Source organism: Telmatherina bonti (assembly GCF_933228915.1).
Source record: "Telmatherina bonti genome assembly, chromosome: 6".
Lineage (NCBI taxonomy): Eukaryota > Metazoa > Chordata > Actinopteri > Atheriniformes > Telmatherinidae > Telmatherina > Telmatherina bonti.
Window position 1 is genome coordinate 35,970,109 of NC_136624.1, and position 22,475 is coordinate 35,992,583.

The 22,475-nt window shown below is 39.7% G+C and overlaps 1 protein-coding gene across 1 annotated transcript; it reads right to left on the bottom strand.

Annotated features, from left to right (window-relative positions):
- Positions 1 to 2,802: 2,802 nt before the first annotated feature.
- Positions 2,803 to 21,009, bottom strand: LOC306756700 (vitamin D3 receptor B; the record flags this gene model as incomplete). Its single annotated transcript, XM_079241533.1, has 10 exons — positions 20,912 to 21,009; positions 20,569 to 20,642; positions 11,426 to 11,573; positions 9,966 to 10,096; positions 8,526 to 8,722; positions 7,905 to 8,004; positions 6,939 to 7,119; positions 5,332 to 5,483; positions 3,630 to 3,746; positions 2,803 to 3,056 (listed from the first exon to the last, which is right to left on the bottom strand). The coding sequence occupies exons 3-10, from the start codon at positions 11,569 to 11,571 to the stop codon at positions 2,803 to 2,805; spliced, it is 1,278 nt and encodes a 425-aa protein (XP_079097659.1). The 5' UTR covers positions 11,572 to 11,573; positions 20,569 to 20,642; positions 20,912 to 21,009.
- Positions 21,010 to 22,475: the final 1,466 nt, after the last annotated feature.

Below are 22,475 nucleotides of genomic sequence, written 5' to 3' on the forward strand. Positions count from 1 at the left end.
CCTGTTAGCTATTTGTGCTGTGCAGATTATCTGAGCATCCTGCTCCAACTGCCATGTGGTGAAAAATCACAGTGACTGAGTTAGAATAGAGCCACAGTGACAAAGAGCCGCTCTGTTATGGCAGGTTTTGTTTGTTTTTTAGTTTTTTTTTGTTTGTTTGTTTGTTTTTTTTAAAAAAAATCCATGTTGGTTCAATTGATAAAAGCAAAATCTAAAATCATCCCACATGCAGAAGTTGTGTGCAGACATCTCAACAACAAACATGCTCTCTTCTCTCACCAGTTACCTCCGTCTACTGACATGAAGGCGACGTCCGACATGGGACTGCATCAGCTGCAGCAACCGCTTTAACTAATGTCCTCTGTCACAAAGCTACCAGAGCACAAAAAGGAAAAAAAAAAAACAACCTCCAATGATTTCCTTTAAGTTGCCTCTAGTGAAGCTGTCTGCACTTGGCAGGATACAGGAAAACATTTCTTTCGGAAAGGAATGTTATTCCTTTTATAATTTTACGCTAATCCCACATGCAGCAAGCCGAAGAACACGAGCCTGCACACCTAAGCGATATAAGTCTCTTTGCAGTTTGGATTACATGCCATTAGATGCCGTCTGATGAAGCATAAGCCAAAGATGACTGACAGCAGAGAGGAGGCAAGTTTACATCGCATACAGGTTCTTATTCCTAAAACCACATATGAAAAACATTTGTGTTTATTAAATCAGAAAATATAAATTCCCAAGGCTCTGAAGTCAACATTTTGATGTACTGTCATGTAGCAGATGTACAACTAACTAGCTGATCTATATGGCTTATATCTGAGAACGGCCTGTCCTCTTTTATTAAAAGGAACCTTGGAAATTAACATTAGCTCACAACTAAACTAATGATAATCTGACTGTGTCAAGCACACCAGCAACCCCTGTTTAAGCCTAAATCTTTCCAACAAAAAAAAATCATGAATGTAGTAAAAACAGATTGTGTCAGAACATATTGATAATATCTTAGAAACAAATAACGGTCAATTGTATTTGCATATATCTGTCTGGGAAAAGAGAAAACAAACAAGTCTTGAGGAGCTATAGCCCTATGTACAGCGGCAGACATTTTATATATTTATATATATATATATATATATATATATATATATATATTTATTTATATGTGTGTGTTATTTATATACCTGGTATTTACAGAATGCAGCCACTAGAGGGCTGCGCAGCATACATCATCAAACAGGAGGGCCAGGGTGTGGAAGCGCACATCGCTGCCACCGCCACAACCGGGCCCTCTGACATTCTAGAAAATCCACTTCCCTGTCAGAAACGAAAGGGGTGTGATATCTGTAGAGGTCTGCAGCAGCTTCCAAAGCTCCCCGCCCACTGAGCTCACTGTGTACTAAAGAGGAACAAGTCATGGAATTGTTTTTAAAAGTGAAATGACACATTAAAAACAACAACAACAACAAAAACCTATTGCAGTTATATCCTTGTCTATGCCAAGTCTGAGTATGGTAAGCAGCTAGATATTCACAAGAAGACGGGCCCCTTGCTTTGGCCTCCGTTAACTACTCCAGTTAGATTTGGCATTTTAGCCCTTTAAAATCTGTGACAATATAGATACTGTATAGGGTTGGCTAATGGGTGCTTTAACAGTGCTTAGGATACATATGACAGCAATTAAGTATAAGCATGAAACTAAAACAATTAAACCAAAGAAAAAAGAATAATGAAAAACAATTTTGAAAGAGAGTAAAACAAGCCATAATGCTGCCTTGGTTTGATTGATAATTAGCAGTGTAAAGAGTAGCTAACACATTTAGTGGCTAGTTCTCACCTAAAAACCAGGCACCCTACAATTCTATCAAAACCTCACTAAATTACAGACTATACTCTGCATTCTGCATATTGTGCAGTATAAATCAATATGATGATATTCTCCTTCATACGCTGAGGGTAGTCAGACGACCTGCCGTGTGGCCGCTTTCGCGAAGCGGGCCGTGGAGCAGCAACGTTATCATTAGGTTATGAAAGCTTTTTCAAAAAGAAAGTTGACTATACCTTTGGTGAAAAGGTGAAAGGCGTATGTTTGAATTGTAAAGTCATATAAATATGCTGCCTTGGAGAGAAGCAAATATAAAAATAAAATAAAAACAACCAAAACACAAAGAAAGTACATGATTTCTGAATGATGTGCAGGCACTGCTTTTTTGCACGAGTAAACTGAAAAGTACGCTGTGCTGTTTCTAAATGGTTCTGTTTCACATAGTTGATGGAAATATAAAAACAACCCCACTAAAACCAAGAGGTAGCTCGACCGAATGGCTAAACGAATAACTGAGAATGCATGTTGTGTTGGTGTGCGCACCACACGTGCACTCGCAAAAATGTCCAGGCATTTAAAGCAGCTGTTTTGTTGAGTTAAATACGTAGAAAAACACTGTATACGTTAGGCAGATGTTTTATGGATAGCTTCATTTGTACATGACATTCCCTTGTTTACTGTGTTTTAACATCTGCAAGCTCTCCACATAACCTCGGCTTTTACACCGAGAAATATTTCTTCAGACGTTACATACTCAAAGCCCACCCCCCCCGCCCCCAGTCCTCACTCGCAAACACACACACACGCGCGCGCATGCACACACTGAAATACACACACTCCTTTTCTGCTTGCTCCAAACTCCACACCTGCTTTTAGTCCATCCAGCACATTCTCAGCTCCTTCCTTTCCTCCATTTTTACCCAGTAAGAGGTCTTGTCTCCAGCTTCCAACTCTCCGCAACCGAGCTTTGGAAGAGGCTTCTAGGAGACCTCGCTGCCAAACACTTCCAACACCAGCGGGGTGAGCTGCATGCTGTGCTCTGGCTGGAAGGAGAGCAAGCGGTACTGTTTGGAGTGCTCCTCGTTGAGGCTGCGCAAGTCGGCCAGCTTCTGGATCATCTTGGCATACCGCAGCCGTCCTCCTGGGTGGTGTAGCTGGATGTAGGCCTGCAGGGTCTCAGACAGCCGGTCTTGGAGGGCTTCGATCCGAGTGTGATCCTGCACACCTGGGCGGTCTGCAGCAGAAAGCAAGAAAAGTTCCAGGTAATTGTAGTAGTTACACAAGCAACAGAAACTAAGCAAAACCACCATTATTATAAGTATAATATTCAGAATACATCTCTACAGCTTCTTGGTCAGGTGACTTGCTAATTTTAGATCAGGAAGAGCAAACGTGCGATATTAATGAGGTCTAAGTGATGCAAACATCTCTTTAGTAACACATGCTTGCATAACTACATGCATAATGTATATACAGTATCTTCTGCAGATAGATACCGTACACACCAACATGTTCACACAAAGAGAGGAACTGCGCCACACTGCATTTCACACCCAGAAAAGGAGGGAAATGGGATTTTAATATTCATAAAAAATGTTGCGCTCTTTTTTTTTTGTCACAAAAAATAATTGAGAAAAAACAAACAAACAAAAAGTTGTCTTCAAAAGAAAAAAAAGGAAGGAGGAAAGGAGGAAAATCAGGAAAAAATCCGTTTAGTCATTAACTATTCATGATGTGCTGCAACACACTCCCTCCTCCCCACACACAGACACACAGACACACACACACACACACACAGCTCCAGTACCTGGCGAGAGCAGACAGATGGCCATCAGCAGAACATGTTCCTCCTCATGCAGGTTGAGCTTCTTCAGGCCCACCTGGAACTTCACCAGAGGCTCCAGCAGCTCCAGAGTGTGACCCGCTGGTGGAGACAGTCACATCAGCACGTTCTGTGCAGATTCACATTCCATCACAGAAAAAAAAACCAAAAAGCCCTCAAGGGAGCGCTGCACTTTCTCCTTCTCATTATTTCACTGTGTTATCTGTAATTAGGACTTTTGTTTGTTTGTCGTTTTTCCATCAGTGTCAACAAAGTTAATAACAACATAACATGTTATTATGGAGTTGGATAAATGAGTCATTTTAACACAAGTGAATGTACAACTGGTTTCCTGAGTCAGCTGATGGTGTGTGTGTGTGTGTGTCCTGCAGCCACACGAATCAGAGAAAATTCCTATCTGCTCTACTTGGACACAGGATTTTAATTGTCACTGGATTATATGCCGCCTACAATTTCACCAGTAAACAGAGAACATAACCAACACCGGCAGTCTTAACTAGCCTGCCTCCTTGTTATTATAATATACTGCGTTAATATTTGGCAATATACTGAGCAATACATAAGAAATATTTGGTTATATATTAAGAAATATATACTATCCAGTGTTCAGGTTATCAATCATAGTAAGTACTTTAATGCTGCTACAGAGTGAAGCTGCTAAACAAGGTAGAACCCGCTGCTGTTAGTATGTCTACATGTTGAAGTTGTTTTAAACTAAAACTACCTTAAAATGAAGCAGAAACGGTTAAATTAAAAGACCAGCTTGTTCTCAGACTGTAGCTCGTTTTCATTTCCACTGAGCCGTACGTTTGCATGTTTTACATCAAATCTTATGTTTAAGTGAAATTTTAAGAGCTCATTCATGTCAGGTGGTAAAGTTCCAGGTGTCAGTAACAAGTCATAATAACACATATTACAGATTATTCTGATTGTGGCTTTTTCATACAGTGTGTACAGGTTGTGTTGAAGCTCGATGATGAACAATTAGCTTCTAAAGAACAAAACAAGCTGAATTTTTCTATCAGCCTTGCAACATTGAATAAGTATTTTCTACTTTTTTCCAATAATTAACTGCCTTGAGACTTTCTTCCTAAACAAGCTGCCATGGTGAGGGTCTCAGGAAAAGCGCTGTGGAAGAGAGTTCAAAATGCATGTACTATTGATTACTGAACGAGAAGACAAATCTATTCCCGTCACGTTAAGCCACACAGTCTGATATTTTAAGAAGAGCACAACAGAGCTTCTTCTCCCTGTTCAGACAGTTGTTGTTCTGTAGTTAGCAGGTCAAGAGTGACATTCTTTGCTTGATCCCAGAAAGAGGGGATCCTTTTTGAAAGGCAAATGAAAGCCATGCCCGAAGTGAATTCTCCAGATATGCAAGACTGGTTTTGCAGAATTTCTTGAATTAGCATCTTTGGCTGGGGGAGTGTACACACGCCACTGCCAGAAACCTTATCTGTGTTCTGACAGTAACGATATGGGCGCTTCTTTTAGAGCTGATTGCTTCCTTTAAACACTTAGTCAATGTGGTAATGTGTAACATGCACATCTGTTATTAAACTCCTAACGTGGAGAGAAATTCTGCATCCAGAATAGATATATGATCCTGGCCACAAGCTTGTATTTTCAGCAGTCAAACTGTAAACACAGCAGACTTCATACTGACCTTTGGTGACATCACTGATCTGGTATTTAAAGTCAGGTGCACCACAGCTCCAGGACATGTCTTCCAGGTTGAAGCTCTGATTTGAGCGCAGCATGATCACCTCAATGGCGCTGGACTTGAGTAAAGCAATCTGGTCCTCTGCAGTCAGCTCCCTACAGAAAGCAAAACAAACAAAAAAAAGGGATTCATGTTAATATTTCACAAATCAACACAGATCATGTATCACCTGGTAATAATCTGTTCTGTGTTGTGTAATTTATTTATGGCTTTATGTTCAAGGCCATTCAAAGTGTAAAAAGTTTATCAGATGGGAGAGGAAGCAGAAAACACATCCAAATACGGATGTGTGTGACATGCATCTGAACAAAAGCCATAGATATGCTGTTTTACCAGTCACCACCGTCGCACCTAAAGAGCCTCAGTCTTATGTCAATTCTTTTCAAATATTGTGAATTGAAACTACTGAACTGGAAGAGGTAACGAGCTGCTGTCTTGTCGGGGTTACAACACAGATGGAAAGTGGGCAAACATTCCAAAGGCAGTCCATCAACCCGTTTCAGTAGTTATGACAACTTCTGGGAAAATACAGGCTGGAACTAGTTTCAGCCTTGACTTTGCAATGACCCCGTGACACACACAGCATTTGTCCCTGTCAGCGCGCTGCGAAACAAACACTATGTTCCATGTGTGAAGGTGGGACACAAACGATAGCATCTTGGCCAGTCATCGTAGCTTTGCCTTCGCTGTCAAAGACAAAAGATAATAAAATAACCGCCATTTTAACTAAAGCAGCTACTCCTCCCCTTTTTCAGATTAAAATATGTTGATTCTTATAGTTTTATAAAGTTTTAATATCCTCCTATAAAATCATGCTCATCAGAATCATGTTTCACAATGAAATGATCGTCAGCTAATATGGTTGTAGGGGATGACACCGGTAAATTTAAAACCTCACATTAGGAACATTGCAACATTTTTAAGTTTCCAAAGGTGGTCTGCTATTGTTCTACATGCAAAGCCTATCAGTGAGCGCTGGTCTTTGGACCACAGCCATCAGCATGGCACGGCACCAACTCATCAGACAAAAAAAAAACAAAACAACAAGTACGTGTACAAAGTCTTCAACAGGTATTTAGGTCAAAAGTCACTCTGAGACAAGCAAATGAATATACATTACAAGCAGTCTAAAAGTTCACTGAAGCAAGGATTGCATGTGGCCAGTTTAAATAAATAAATAAACAACAAAAAAGGCAAATTTACAGAAATAAATACAATTAAAATGATAAAAAATAGGAGAATTTGTGATCAAATTTCTCCCTGTCAGAGTTGTGAGCAGTCATAAAGCACACAAATAAACAAAATGATCAACATATCAATGTGACATATAATGGCTGCAGGTTAACAGCACAAACTTAATTTAGTTTTTTTCTCCAATCTTTGTAACAGTGAATGTATATTTAGTTTTAGCAAGCCAAGAAACCAAGAGTGTCACATTTCCATAAGACTTTCTCTCTTTTGACCAACATCACTTATTAACTACTAACGCAAAGACAACTGGACAAGTGAGTCAGACAGAAAGACGTTCCCAGCAAAAAGACCATACATACCTGAACCCAGGGATCATCTTGGCAAACCCAATGACCTTCTGAATGCTATAGGACACAAGGTCAGCCAGGTGGGGCAGCATTGAGAAGCTGGAGCCTTCCTCCTCGCTGGAGTCGGGGCTGCTGCCCTGCTCCTGGTACATCATCAGCAGGTTGTTGAAGTTCATTTTAGTGTCAATCGACTCTGCGGGAAACAAAACAAACAGAGCAGAGTGAAAGAGACGGGAGTAGAAGAAAACAGGAGAAAATGTGTACATGTCGTGGCACATGAACATTTCCTCAAATGTCTTGACATCCAGACATGTTGACAGAGAGGATTATCTGAAAGCAGGTCAGTAGAAGAGAAATGAATCACATTCGACAGCTCTGACAACACGCACAGCCGACTTGGGTTGTTCTGCTGAGGTTTAGTGGCGAGCCACATGACCGTGTCCCTCGCTGTGTTCTCTTCCTTACTGATGGATGTAATAATGAACTGCTGTTTACTAGTGAGTCAGGTGTCTCCAGGGCACAAGTTGTTCACAGGAGGAGATTTTCTGTGTAGCTGCCTAGCAGCTGCACACAACAAAATGACTCTTTCACGCTTGCTTTAACTGGCAGGTTAAACCTTTAACCAAAAACATGTAGTTTATGTTTAATATTTTATACACATTGTGCATGTAATGCATCTGCTTTTGTTATTTGTATAATTTGAGGTAACTCTACTTGTAAGTGGACATTATTAGGCATACAAGCTTTGCTTCTGCCTATTTTGTTTTTGTTTTACTTGATTGTATTTTTTGGAAATGGACAAACTGGTTGTGACTGATACACACAAAACAAAATAAACTAACAAACTAACAAACATATTTTAGTCAGAATTTTAGCATTTTCTTGATTTGTTTCCACTAAAGTGGAAAGCTGCTGAAAACATTTGTCTAAATGCATCTTTTAGTGTAATGGGTTTCACTTGATCTTTGTGAGTTTTACCTGGAGAGTGGCTGAAGGAGTCAGAGGAGGCATCGGAGAGGGAGTGGAGGGACGCAGCTCTGCTAGCGCTTCTTGTCACAGGACCCTCACGCACTGGGGGCTACACAAGAGAAATAAGGGCAAGGTGATATGATTAGTCGGGGTGGGAAAATCGAATCGAAAGATCAAAAATCAGGATTTTTTTTTGTTTCACAATTTTAAAATCGATTTTTTTTTTTGTTGGAAAAAAAACAATTTTTTTAATGAAATAAAATAATTTTGAAAATTTTTGTCATTTTTATTGGTCTTTTTACTTGTCTTCTTGGGCATTATAGCAGCAGAATGATAGTCTGGCTACTGTGTTGTTTTCTCCTAACTGAAATCAAGAAGAATTACTCACAAAGAAACGTTTTATAATTTTTTTTTGGTTTTTCATATACGAAAATCAGCAATATCGAAGAATTGTGAGAATCGCAATTTAAATCGAATCGGCACCCAAAAAAAAATCGGAATCGTATCGAATCGGGACAAAAGCATATCGTCACAGCCCTAATGATTAGGGTGATCATTTGGGAACATGGGCACAAACTAGGACTGTTCCATATTGATTTAATGACGAGACGATGAACGGATTCAACGAACCCTGAAACGGCCGAAGTCAGAGTAGGAGTCGTCATATGTTTTATGGTGCGCCTCAACCAGCGTGGTGATGACTTGGTTCTGTTCATCGGAGAGTCTGGGCCGCCGTGCTTCCCTCTCGGCTTCCCGCTGCGCCTCCTCCTCCTTCCTCCGCTGAATCAGGTCCTTCTTCCTCTGCACTTCCTCATCTGTCAGAATGACTGGAGGGTGAACACAGAGAGAGGGAGTGTTACCGCTACGGCGTGTACACAAAGAGACATTAAACGTAGAAGCAAAGCAATAACATAAATAAAGAAGTGGAGCAGAGGTAGGTAAACCATTAGAAAAATGAATTATAAAGAAGCTGACAAACAGAACACAACTTGACCATCAGAACTCTACTGAGGTACAGTATGTACTTAGGGTTGATATTGATGCCTATGTTGTGTTGGGTGAAAGGAGGATTGTTATTCTCTGGAGGAAGAGAATGGGAGGGGATGGGTCCGTATGGAGACCCCTGCTGCACTGAACAACTGAACACATTGTCTTTGTTCTGTTCGCTCCTTGTTGTTCTAGCCGCTGAATTAGCTCACAGAAGCAAAGAGAGAGCGAGAGAGCTGGCTCTCAACAACATGCTGCTGTTTTTGCAACAGTAACAGCAACATCACTGGCTGCTGTTCTCGTCCAGTAAACGGTAGTGCCATTGCCACCACTCCCAGAAATGCTGAGAGGAAAAAAAAAAAAAAAACAAAAAAAAAAACCACATTGGGCTTGCAGGGTGGGACCTTTCACTTAAAAGAAGAAAGAAAAAGTCTTTGGACAAAATCCGGATATTAAGACAAAACCAGAAAAGATGTCCGTGCTATTTAGGATGAGGACAAACAATCAGTGGAAAGAAGAGGCCTGGTAAGATAGCACACAAGGTGTATAAACTTCACATGTGGTTTACTTCAAACAATGGCAGGCTATGCATTGGGAAAGGGGGGGTTCCACTAGTTGAGAACATGTAAACACTCTAAAGGGGCAAAGACCCAGAGATACTTGATCTGAGTCCAAATATTACATAATATTTTCAGAAGGGACTGAAGGCCCCCCCGATACAGCAAACAGCAGTTGTGAAAATGTACCAGCAATTTAAAGAAACTGTGTTCGGCTCTTTTTTCCATCTCAAAATAATCTCTAATGTCAACAAAATATGATAAGGAATTCATGTTTGCACATTCTTTCAGCAGGAAGCAGAGTCCAGGTCAGTCCAGGACATTATCCAGGTAAAACGTATAACATGGTGAAAACTGGCAACAGGCAGCTTCCGGAGCTTTTGTGACAGACAATACCTTCCTTTGCTGCGGACCACTAATAAATAAAAAAAGCTTTGTGGTATAGTGAAGGGAGGAGCATAATTTGCCTTTTAAAAGCCAATGCATACATTGCCATGAAGACACACGGATCATCCGTCATACTTACACTCTTTCATCATGCCAATGTCCACACAGCGTTTGAGCCGGCACGCCTGGCAGTGGCGCCTGTTGTCCTTGGTGATGGTGCAACTGCCATTAAACGGACATGTGAAGGAGGCCTTGCGCTTCATACTGCGTCTAGATAAAATGTATGCATTTTAATGAGGGAAAAAAAAAACCAAAATAACAGGAGATATTGTGGATAATAGAAGTTTTAGGAGTTTGTGTGTGTGCCTGAACATATCTGTAGTTATATTTCATAGGAGTTATTTCTTATTTTAATGTAATAATCACATCAGGGAAGGATAAATATTTTTACCCTTCATGCATGGGATTGTGTGAAACAGCATAAATGTGGACGGGTGCCAAAGAATCCAGGGGTAGAAGAGGAGGCTAGCCAAACAGTGACGCAAAGTGTAACGATTTAGTCGCATGAATGTACGAACATTTATACACAGATGTGAGCAAAAACACAAAAACATGCACGCTTTGTTGGAGTTCAAACAAGGGCCATCTGAGAGATGAGGAAGGAGATTATTAAACATCCGTATTTTTTCTGCTCTCCCTTTGAATATCAACACTGCTGAGAGGAACAGACGCAAATACAGGGATGCATTAAACACACACACACACTCAAAAAAACATGACTTGTTCCAGTTTCTCCTTAAAGTTAAATTGGAAACTCATGTCAGAGTCAATGAGCTGGGAGCAGCCAAAGCATTAACTTTAGGAGCAAATTCATTTGTATTCTCAACCTGCTGCTGGAAATTACTGCAAAAACGAACGTTTTCACAGTTTTTAACTGTGGGTGGTAATTACATGATGTGTGTGGAATCATGTGGGTGGCCCTTACATATAAAATTTCTGTGTTTGTCAACGTGTACATGAGGTAAATAAGCTTTTTTTTCCCCTGCACTTACAGTTGTGCTCATATGTATTCATACCCTTTTATTAAAGAAAAGGCTGAATTTACAACAGTCACTCAAATAACTGGACTTAAAAAGGGAACAGTAAATAAAAATTTGCTAAAATATAATTTAGTGATGACACTGTTTTTTCATTTAATTGAGTTAAAGAAAGAAAAAAAACTAACAAATAAATTGGTCACTTTTCTGTTGAACAGTGGGACAAAATACCTGTCAACAGGTGCAGAAGTCTGACTGAGAGGAACAGAAAACACCAGACTGGAGCGGAAACATTAAAGGACTGTTCAACAAAATATTGGTTTATGAGTGATGTAATATGTAATAAATTATCTTATTTGTTTGCATTTTCAAAAAAATATTTCTATTGAACAAGAACTGAAATTAGAAAATGTCATGATTTTCATAAAATTTTTATTTATTATTACTTTAATCAATTTCAGCTTATTTTACAGGCAGCTGTTTCTTTTCCTTCTTGAATGAAAGGGTATGAATAAATATGAGCACAACTGTACATCCCATACTGGTGCATTCATTTACATACCTGAAGAAGCCCTTGCATCCTTCACAAGTCATGGCGTTGAAGTGGAAGCCGGTGGCTTTGTCACCACACACACCGCAGATGCGTGGCACATTCCTATCAAACTCATCAGTGGCCAGAGTGGACGTACTCACAACAGTAGACTCCATCACTAAACAGAGAGGAGGTGGAAAGAGAAGGATGAAGATCACTCACTGGTTAAAGGATATGTTCACTTTAACAGCACATTTTTGTATTTGTAAATATACACATCTTAAATTCGAATCATCTGCATTTTCACTTGGGAAAAAAGAAGAAAAAAACCAAATAAAAGAAAATTGCATTGTTGTATTTCAAATGAAATGTGATTATATTCTATTAAAACCTTGCACTGAGAGCGAGAGAAAGAGACATATCCTGTTTTCATCTGCTGACCAAACATCGTGCATGTGACCCAACTCCCCAGTCTACGCGTTGGAAGCAAACTAAACTCCAGTGGTTTTATCCAAGAGTAAGGACCTGGAGTCGTATGAATCAAATGCTGAAAATGCTAAAAAGTTGAATATGAGTGTTTTCACTCCATTTTTAACTTATTCCTTATGAGGGAGAGAAAGATAGACATGTTACCACAAGGCTAGCATCCTCTTAAAACTATCACAAAGCCCTTCTTTTGTTCATTTCTTTGCTTCTACTGCTTTCGAAGCAAGACAAATGAGGAAGAGGAGGGTGGGTAACTAAACAAATACTAACCAAATCACATATCAACAATCAATAAGGGACCTGCCTGAATAATTTAGAATAATCTAAAGCACAGCACTTCATCAATCATGTTGTAAGAGAAAAAACACACAAAAAAACCCCAAAGAAATAAACAGCTTTAGTGGGAAATTCTCCTCAAAGTAAGCTGTTTAATTCACCAAAGACATGAGCAGTCTTCTAATCAAACGGTTCCTGTAAACTCGATGAACAGGACACATATTCTGTATTAAAACAGAGAGATCTAGTCATTCCCTTTTCCTTCGAAGGTGTCGGAAACTCAGGTGGCTAAGGCTTGGACTGTAGCTGAAACAGGCAGCACACGCTTTAGAAAGGAATCTCTGATACATCTGTTACTGTACACTAAAACATGTCTGCAAATATTTGTCGAAGGATTCGGCTGATGGGTCGAACAGAGCTCAGACCACAGAAAAAAGTCCTCAGACTATTTGGTCGGGAAGGTGACGTTGAATCAAAGCTCTGATGTGAAATAAAAAACTAATAGAAAGACTGAGTGAAGGATGTTGTAAACAATGTGGCCGCTTTGGTTTTTTTTTCATTTTTTTTTTATGACAACGTAGTTACTAGTTAGTCAGAGAAAAAACACTGATGTGTCCTTAGCAACTTTCACAACCCTTTATTTCTGAGGTCAAAGTACACAAGTTGACTCTGACTTACTCCAGAATGACATACCAGGCTACGAAAGCTCTTCACAGGAAAGAAATGTCAAGTCTTTCTCTATTATAATAGATTTCAATCAATGGATAATCCAGGGGAGAATTGACACTCAGTATGAAATAAAAGATAAGTGCAAAACTGAAAAGAGGGGAGCAATTCAAAGTATCCAAATCAAGAAAACAATGTGTTTACATGGATTGTTTATTAGACCCACACCACATGTGATGTGGCGGACACTGATGCGAGTCCATCTTTTCATTTTTACAACTATTGGACTTTGGGTTTAGCACTAATGGGATTTACAATCAGCACAACTTCTCTCTCGTTCACCTTTATCCTAAAAATGATCATTCTTATATATTAAGTAACTTAATTCTATGCAACTTAAATAATATGAAATATGTTTAGGAAACTTCATGAATAAAGAGTATATGAACAGGATTAAAAACTGAGGTTGTGACGATATGCTTTTGTCCCGATTCGATTTGATTCTGATTTTTTGGGTGCCAATTTGATATTAACAATGATTTTTGTAGACTAAAAACTAAATTTAAAAAAAGAAAAAAAAAGAAAAAAGGTACAAAACTTTCTTTTGCCCGTCATTTTTCTTGATTTCAATTAGGAAAAAACAAAACAGTAGCCAGACAATCATTCTGCTGCTATAATGCCCAAAAAGACAAGTAAAAAGATCAATAAAAATAATAAAAATGACAAATATTTTATGGATTATTTTTATTTATTTTAAAAAATTCTTTTAAAAAATGTATTAAAAACTGTAAGGAAAAAAATCCCAATATTAGATTTTCATATATATTTCCCACCCCAATTAAAAGCCAACGTAGCAGTTCGATTTAATTTATTCATTTTATTGTTTTTACTTTAAACATTCACATATAAAAGACTGGTTTTATAAATGACTAATCAAAACCATCAGTATGAAGATAGATATTTCTAGATTCAAAAAGGACAAATCTAAATCTAAAGCAATGTGAACAACAAAGCTGAAGCAACACACGTGCTTTATCAAAGGCAGGAAGTAAATCTTGGCAAAGAGAGGGAAATAAAAATGGATTATTATAACATGTTAATCAACAAGCTTATCAATATTACTGCCACATCAGACTGATATTGTTGGACTATGTACTCTATTAAATTAGCATGTTGTAACTCATACTTGTAGGTATTCCATCAGATGCAACACTGACTGGTAAACTTAGGAATAATTTAAACCAGTAAGTGAGCTCATTGCAAATGTTTAAGTCCATTTTAGTCTCTAATTTGAATAGAAACAAATCGAATAATCAGATGCTCCAGATCTTTAAAAGTCAAGAAGTTTTAGTTAAAAACACAGATATGTCTCATATACAAATAAATAAATGTTCCAAAGTAAAAGTCTAATCATTGACACTTTTTTTTTTTTAATTCTGCTAAAAGAAAAGAAAAGAGACTCTACAAAATAAAAGTCTTTACGATGAAGCTTCTCCAGAGTAGGTTTGGTTTCAGTGGGACTAAACCAAGAAGGAAATCAGCTTGATGAAATTCTGGACTTTAACTTGAACTAACATAACTATGTCACTTAGATTTTACAGTCCTGATCCATGGTAGTGTTTAGAGAAATGATAAACTTCTTCTTAAACACATCAGAAAAGTCACATTGTCTGTGGCTGATGTAAAAAAAAAAAAAACAGGAAAAAAAATCTAATTAGCATAAGAGTCAGAAATCACTGTCATGTAAAGTTACACCATTCTGACTAATATAAACGGAACAGACTTTCTCAATGAAAAACAGCATATCAGAGCTACTGCCCACAGGAAAACTAATCCCAGGAGGCTCTTACGCTCATCATTCACTGTGAACCAAAACACCCATTTACCTTTGTTTATTATCCAATGATCACACAAGCCAGTCCTCTGCGACTGCATTTAGGCTTGACAGGCCATTAGACTAAATGCAAGGCAGAATTGAAGGAGCTCTAAATAATGCATCTGGTTATTAGACTAGATCTGTACTCATTCCAGTCTTGGGTACACAATGCCAAGCAACAAGTCTTTAGCTTCAGGCTTCAACCGAATGTCTGACTGCTGACTGATACACACATTGTGCTTCCACTGTTCTGCAACACCAATTAAATTCTCTGCCGTGATAATAATTAATTATATCACGCTGCGTAACAGCTGTATAAAGTTTGGGGTTAAAGCAGCCGTGACTGTGACTTGTGCAGAAAAGTTAAGCGATGAACTGATGACGGGAATTTTTTTTAAACTTTGGATTGAGAAATGTAAAACATGTACAGAACGTTTGACAGAAAACCGCAGATGGAGATGCAGCAATTCTTTTAAATATTGTTTCTTCTATACATCTAATCTCATGATTGCCCTATAGTGTCATGTGATTGGCCTTTTCAGTCAGAGTAATGCAGGAGGATAAATGGAAGGACGAGTGAAAAGAAGCAGAAGGGATGCTGAAGCAGTGGAGTAAAAACAGATATGTACTCGGATATGCCAAGGAGAGGAGGGGTGACCTCTTTGTCACAGTGTTTTTCTGTCTCATCACAACCTACTGTACCCTGCTGGCAGTTGTAGAAATCAGGAAGAAACATAAAGAATAGCAGCTACGGAGCGGTGGCCCGAAGAAGACGATCAACGCACACAAACAGCTTGTTTTTGTCATTTCAAAAGCCGCTTAAAAATAAACTCTCATGAGCAACTTCAATTACTGGCTAAATATAAATACGGCTAATCTCTGACAACCCCTCATTTTGAGGAGGATCAGTGGAAAAGCTGTTTGCTGTCCATGTTGGAGTCACATTTATGGTGTTTTTTTCTTTTATTCTGTTGGTCCTGCTTCAGTTATTTAGACCTGTTTTTTTCCCTTGCATACTGTGTGCTGCACACTGATGAGCACATAATCTTCTGGTAGTCTGTCTGTGTGTGAATATGGGTAATTTAAATTCTAATGCAAGTCTCTTTAAGACCGGGGACCTTTAGGTTCAAGGAGGGAGTCGTGTTTTGATGGTTGTAGGCGGGGCTGAGCGACATATGACAACCTCCTCATCCTTGACCCTTCTGCTCACGTAGTGAGAGATATGTGCTGGTTTACGGCCTCTCAGGACAAAACTTCCACTTTTATTGTCACCACGAGCACTTCACGGCAAGTTTGAGTGAAGATCAGCTCTTTACAGCCAAATTGAGACACACAAAGGAATACATTTATAAACTCTACTCAGAAAGACAATAAATACGTTGTATTAACATACATATCATTACTGAATAGGAGTTACATGCAATCTATAATAAGAATAAAAATGGATAGGAATTGATTAAGCAGTGTAAAGACCTTGTTTAAAAGAAAGCAACGGATTATCAGAGAAAATGATAAAAAGATGGTATAAACAAAGTATAAAAGGCAAGTGTCTGGAGGTCTGATAGAAGCAGTGGCAGACACCGATGAGCAAGAGATGAGGTCTGCTGTAATTATGCATCGTACCGCAAACGGACACTAGCGTGTCATTTTTACTGGGTGGCGAAAGCTGCAAAATAAAGACGTAGCCCTGATTTTGGCTGTGCACTCGGAGAAGAGGATAGGGTGTTTCCCCCTTTCTTCTACCAAACAGACGAGCCGAGGAAGAACAAGTGCAACTTAGCATGCAGTGGTGCAGTGACTCATCTTTTCCTGCTTTGATTTATTCACATTATGGCTGAAATGACATGCATGCTTCTCATAATCCAAGAGAGGCCATGTAATAACCATTTCCAGGTTATATTTAAAGATACGGCACTCAACAGAAGACCTCATTGCTCAACATTTGAAAATATAACTTAGTGTTTGCATAAATGTTTAGTTCTGTAGGGAATCTGGACTCAGTTAGCATGTTTTAAAAAGCATTCATTTCATCACATAAAAGAATATCCTCAGAACCCAAGCTTAAGCAACATGAAATACAAAGTCTGGTAAAGAAAAGTACTCAGTACTAAATACTTGTCACAGTTTTACTCAGTGAAATTTAAGGACTTCATAATAAAAGGTTTCCTGAAGTGACAAACAAAAACATTTATCAGCACAAACTGTTTGCACCATCTGCAGCCCCGTGTCCCCAAGGAAGAGCTCCAACTTGCAGACTCTAATTAGTTGACATTTAATGTCAATCAATGTGAAATCAGGTCCCGTCTGCAGATGGCGAGAACTGAAACGAGAGGGAGCTGATACGAGAAGCAGCAACATTTGCTTGGGATAATTATGCATTAAGAGAACAGCGCTTCTAATAAAGCAATGCATGAATGTGTGCATTTCTGCAGACGTTTTGTGCAGAGTGGTGGTGTGAGCTGATGTGAGATAGTCAGGAAGGGGATAAATGCCAATGCAGATGTAGTCATGAGCCCAGTCCCAATCACAAGATGGCTTATTTCTCACTGGTATCCCCCCTCCCATTAGATTTTCAGCTGCAACTGGAGTGTGATCTAAACAGTAACTACCTACTGAGTTTTGTCGGGAAGAGTTTCTTATAGATAAAAAGGTATCAGTGATACTCAGGCTGTACAAAATATAAAGACTGCAACCTAGATAGTAGATAAACTTTCATTTTATTGGAAGCCCACCCAAAACACACACACACACGCCATCTTACAACCCCAATTAGATGATGATGTAAGGACCTGGGTGCTGAATGGGAGTATGGTTGAACAATGAGGGAAATTAATATTTATATACATATAGAACAAAGTGAACAGATGGGAGGATCTAGACAGCATTTACAGTGCATACAGACATGTAGAGGAGAAAGCGGGAAATAAAATCCTCTGGCATCACGTCCTAAGAATGTCAGCAATGAGCTTACAGACCACATCCCAACACATAAGAGTCAAAGTCAGAATCACATCCAGACCTATAGTAGTACTGGAGGAAAGCAAAGCATTGCCGTGGAATGCCTGCGTGAGAGAAGGAGGCTCTGGAGGACTTTCCAATGAGCATCTTCAATCTACATCACATGACGCAATCCCACAAATGGTTCTGAAATGGCTTCGCTTTCGCTGCCAAAAGTTTCTCTTGAAGGGAAAAAACAGACAGCAAACAGTGGAAGAAAAAATACAAAAGAAGAAACAGGCAAAAAGAATTTGTTGAGAGCTGCAGGAAAAAAGAAAAAAAATCATAAGCTGAAGTGTTTTACTGCATACCTCGGGCTGGGTCACTACAAGTACAGAGGAGACATAAAAGAAATTCAGATCTGGAATGACCCAGGCTACAGAGAGAACTGGGCTACAATGGAGACACAGGGCCTGGTGATTCACACAGGGAGCCGCATGTAAGCCAACAATAGCAGCAAAACCGAGGAGAAAAGTGAAATTAAAGTAGGGATGAATAAAACCGGTAAAATCACCTGAAAACATGATCAAGATTAGAGAATAAAAAAGGGCCAAATTCATCCATGTTTGGTGGTCAGAAATTTCCTCATGGAAAGCAAAAAAAAAAAAATCAACGGGAGAGCTGACAGAGGACAGAAAACAATAGACAAAAAGAGACGATGTGGCCCTAACAACAAAGTAGACAAACTGAGTCTGTAATGCAGCTAAACAACTGGCTGAGCAGACTAGTCCAGTCCTGTCTCTTCGCTTCCCTCTCATTCTCCCTCCCACAGCCTCCACGGCTCTATCTCATGCTCTTTTCCTACGATCACAGGGAGCATGTTACAGCAGCAGTAATAGCACATGACAAGGTGACCTGTGCCCCACACAGGATGGGCTAAGCTGGTGAAGGGTGTGTGTGTGGGGGGGGGGGGGGACCATGTCCCGTGTCCAGTCCTATGGTCTCTAAAGCGCTCCTTCCACCCCACCAACACGCCCCTCTGCTGGCCAGCAAGGGGAGAGGGAGGCAGTAACGGCAGGTTGCCCCCTTTATGCTGGGCCCCTTGTTGGACTCTGGAGAGGGGAAAGAGACAGGCAGGGAGAGGTCCACTCAAACACACACCAAAAGTCCTGTTTACGTCTATGCCAAATTTGACAGAGAATGCAAATTCTCCAGAACACAAAGTTGCGATCGCAGAGCCAACTGGACAGAACCGGACAGACAGCAGACATGTGGGAGGTGGGTGCAAAAGCACTTACCCACAAGTTAAGTTATATAACCCTCCATATAAGGAAATACTTTCATTAAAAGTGCAAAGTATAAGAAACTTCTTGTGCAACTCACTTCTACACTATCTATTGTGAAAGTAATTAAGGTCTATCAAACTGTGTAGCCTGCTTTCCAAGATGTTTTTCTACATAACCTGCCCTTCATATGCAACAAATATGACCTGTGTGATGTATACAGTCTATGAATTATCCACCACAAGAGGTAGCAGAGGACTCAAAGACTTTAGAAAGAACTTAACACGTCCTTTGTTTCAAAGGAACTAAACAGATGTTAGCAACATGCACAGAAGTACATAAAAGAGGGTATTTGCAGTTAAGTACAGCAGCCTCATTCTTTCTATAGAGTCACATGTAAAAGGAAACAACCAATTACAGTACGCACGAAAGGGGGTGGGGAGGGGGGGGTATTGCAGTGTATAGAGAACCTAATGGATTGTACCATCACCAGCAGCACACCGCTCTGTAAACAACCTGCTACAGAAACACTCAAAGAGACACAAACCAAACCCATGTTATAGATTTCAACAGCAGTTTTATGCTCAGTCCTAAAGAAAACATGATTTTAAAAAGGTCCTGATTCTCATCTGAGTTCTGCTTCAAATTGTGACAATTTGTCACCAAATGTTCATGTTGTTCAACTTCAAATCAATATATATTTATATCAATATTATATATATATATATATATATATATATATATATATAGTATATAGTATAAAAATAGTGTACACTTTATGCCCCGGTAATACGGTTTTTATGCTATTTTTGCTGTTTTTCCTCATTTTTTCACCACCACGCCAGAACAGATTCCTTGTACGTGCAAACCTATTTGTCAATAAAGTCCCAAAGTGATCCTGAAATATGACACCATGCTAACCTCAAAGAAGTAGATTCCTTTAAAGTAACTTTTTTTTAAAGGGACATGCAGCTGTTTCAATTTCAGACTTAGTCAACTGGCCTGTAATAATTACTGAATGTCACTTTCACCCTCCGGCACTTTTCATTATGACTATTAAAGTGAGTGCAAAGTCCTTGTAGGAATCTACAGTACTTCCAAGCAGGGGTGTATGTTGGGTTTATCACTGTGATAGAAATCTCTGTTCCTCGCTTAAGCAGTCTTGTAGAAGGTATTTACACCAAAGCATTATCTAGAATGTCTTTAATCACATGCAACAAAATCTGGACTGACAATAACTAGACATTACCTAATGCTGAATTATTATATTGCAATTACACAACTACTACTTACTTGGAAAAAAAAAAAACTTAGTGTTTTTACTTGTGCATGAGAATGCTTTATATTTAAATGTCTGAAGAGTCAAATTTTCTGTCCAATCCTTCAGCTTTCTTCACACAACAATCAAGCTTCAGTTCTCTTACTGAGATCATAAGAAATTCACACAACTATTTTGTTAACGTCAGATTTATTTTTACTTTGAATAAATGAATTAACTAATATAATACCTAAACAGCAGCTATGAAATCCTAAGACTTCAAAACTCCCCCAGAAATGTTGCCAAAAAGCATTTGACAAGACGTGAATAAACAGTTGAATCAATACACAGAAACGACTTAAAAGCAAAACAAAAATAAAGAAATGCTCACCTGGGGTTTTAGCATGCCCTTGCACAATCTGTAAGACTCGAAACCTTTCTTCACTTTATCCCAGGTTGTTAATCCTGTTCAATACAAAAACAAATTGGCATGTCGCAAGTCACTGAGTGGGCCTTTACCTTAGAACCTGACCTGCAGTAACTCTGTTTATGTAACACTGAATTATTTTCATCAGCAACAACAAACACACTCATTAGAAACCATAGTAAGTACGCTAGCAAATAACTGAGTTAAACTGTGTCAAATATGTCTTTACTGGGCTTATGAGAAACAAAAAGTCACAATAACTCAATTCAGGACTTTAGCATTCCTCCACAGCATGCGAGTTTCGTACCTCAGCTCAACTTTTCCCCATCAAGACGGAGCAGCTTTTAATCCTCTTTAGTCGTCGCTGGTCTTCTTCACGCAAAGTGTCTCCCCTCCATGTTGGCTGGCTTAAAGCTGAGACGACCGCGTTGAGAGAAACTTTGAAATGTGAGGAGACTTGGAAAGAAAACGTCAAAACCGTACGCCCTTCTAGACGTTGTCACACACTCTCTCTCTCTCTCTCTCTCTCTCACACACACACACAGCATTGGTTGTAGTAGCTAGCGTTAGCGTGGCTAGCTGGCTGCTTTAACCCTAACGCGGCACCGAGTTCAGCCTGCCTACAATCCGCGAATGCAAACGCAAATCACGGACATCTAACGGAAAAACGTAACTATATGTCGATCGCACGCGCTAATATCTACTAAAACTCAAAGATACCCTCGTTAGTCCGACGATAACTGTGCTAAACCTTGTTCTCCTGGACCCAAATAGATAGCCATTACTTTTTGTTATGCACCGCCCCTTCTCTTGGATTTCTACGGGAAAAGAGGGATTTCCCCCTCGGCCCGTACGACAACCAATCAGCGCTGGACTCTGCGTGCGTCCTGCGTTGTGATTGGTTAATTTCTTGTCCAGCCCAGATCTGTTTGGTCGGTTCCGGTGCTCGTAAAGCGGAGGCCCCGCCCCGTCAAACAGGGGTGTGTCGTGACGTCAGAGGTAACGGAGAGGTAAACAACTTTGACCGCGTGAGGTTTAAAGCAACATGGGGTTTTTTTTGTTTTTTTTTAGCACTGATCTCTGAATCAGTGGGCTACCTGGCGCGGGGATTACCGCGCTCATGCTGGACAGGGCATGGCTTCTCAGTGGGAGAAACTGGTCCTCAGCGAAGCTCGGTTTCTCCTCGCGCTGCAGTACCGGATGTCTTTGTTTTGCAGCAGCGTGCGCATCACACACACTAAGATGACCAATCGATGTCACACACCCGAAACTTTCACGCGGATATCATTTGTTTCCAGATGTTTGATTTCAAGCGTTTCGCTGCGTGTTTTCTTTGACACTATGCAAACGTGCAGCGAGGCGTGTGCGTGTGTGAGGGGTGTGTCCTCCCTGCAGTACAGTGGTAGGCTGAGCGGCATGGCGATGCTGCTGTAGATGTGCAGCACGTTTGAGAAAAAGCCGAGTATCCCTTAAAGAAAACAGTTAGATCCCTTGTTGGATATATTCGTAGTTTGTATATATTTTGTTTTCTTCTTCTTTCCACCAAACTATTTATTTAGGCGGCATTTGCTCACAGAACGTTCTGTCCTCAGAGGACTTCTGCTAAGTGGTTAAAATGGTAGTGGTTGGTGTGTGTGTGTGTGTGTGTGTGTGTGTGGTATTAAGGCAAGCGGAGGGGGGCCTAAGTGAAGGTCAGATGTGTGTCTATGGCGTTAACTCCGTAAAGGCCCCAGATAAGAAGGGGAGTGGGACAAAGAGAGGGGCCAGTCTCATGTAAGCACGTCCAAATAAAGATGAAAACAAGACACAAGTCTGAAGTTTTTTGTTGTTGTTGTTGTTTTTTTTATTTATTTATTCAGACCTCAGTGCAG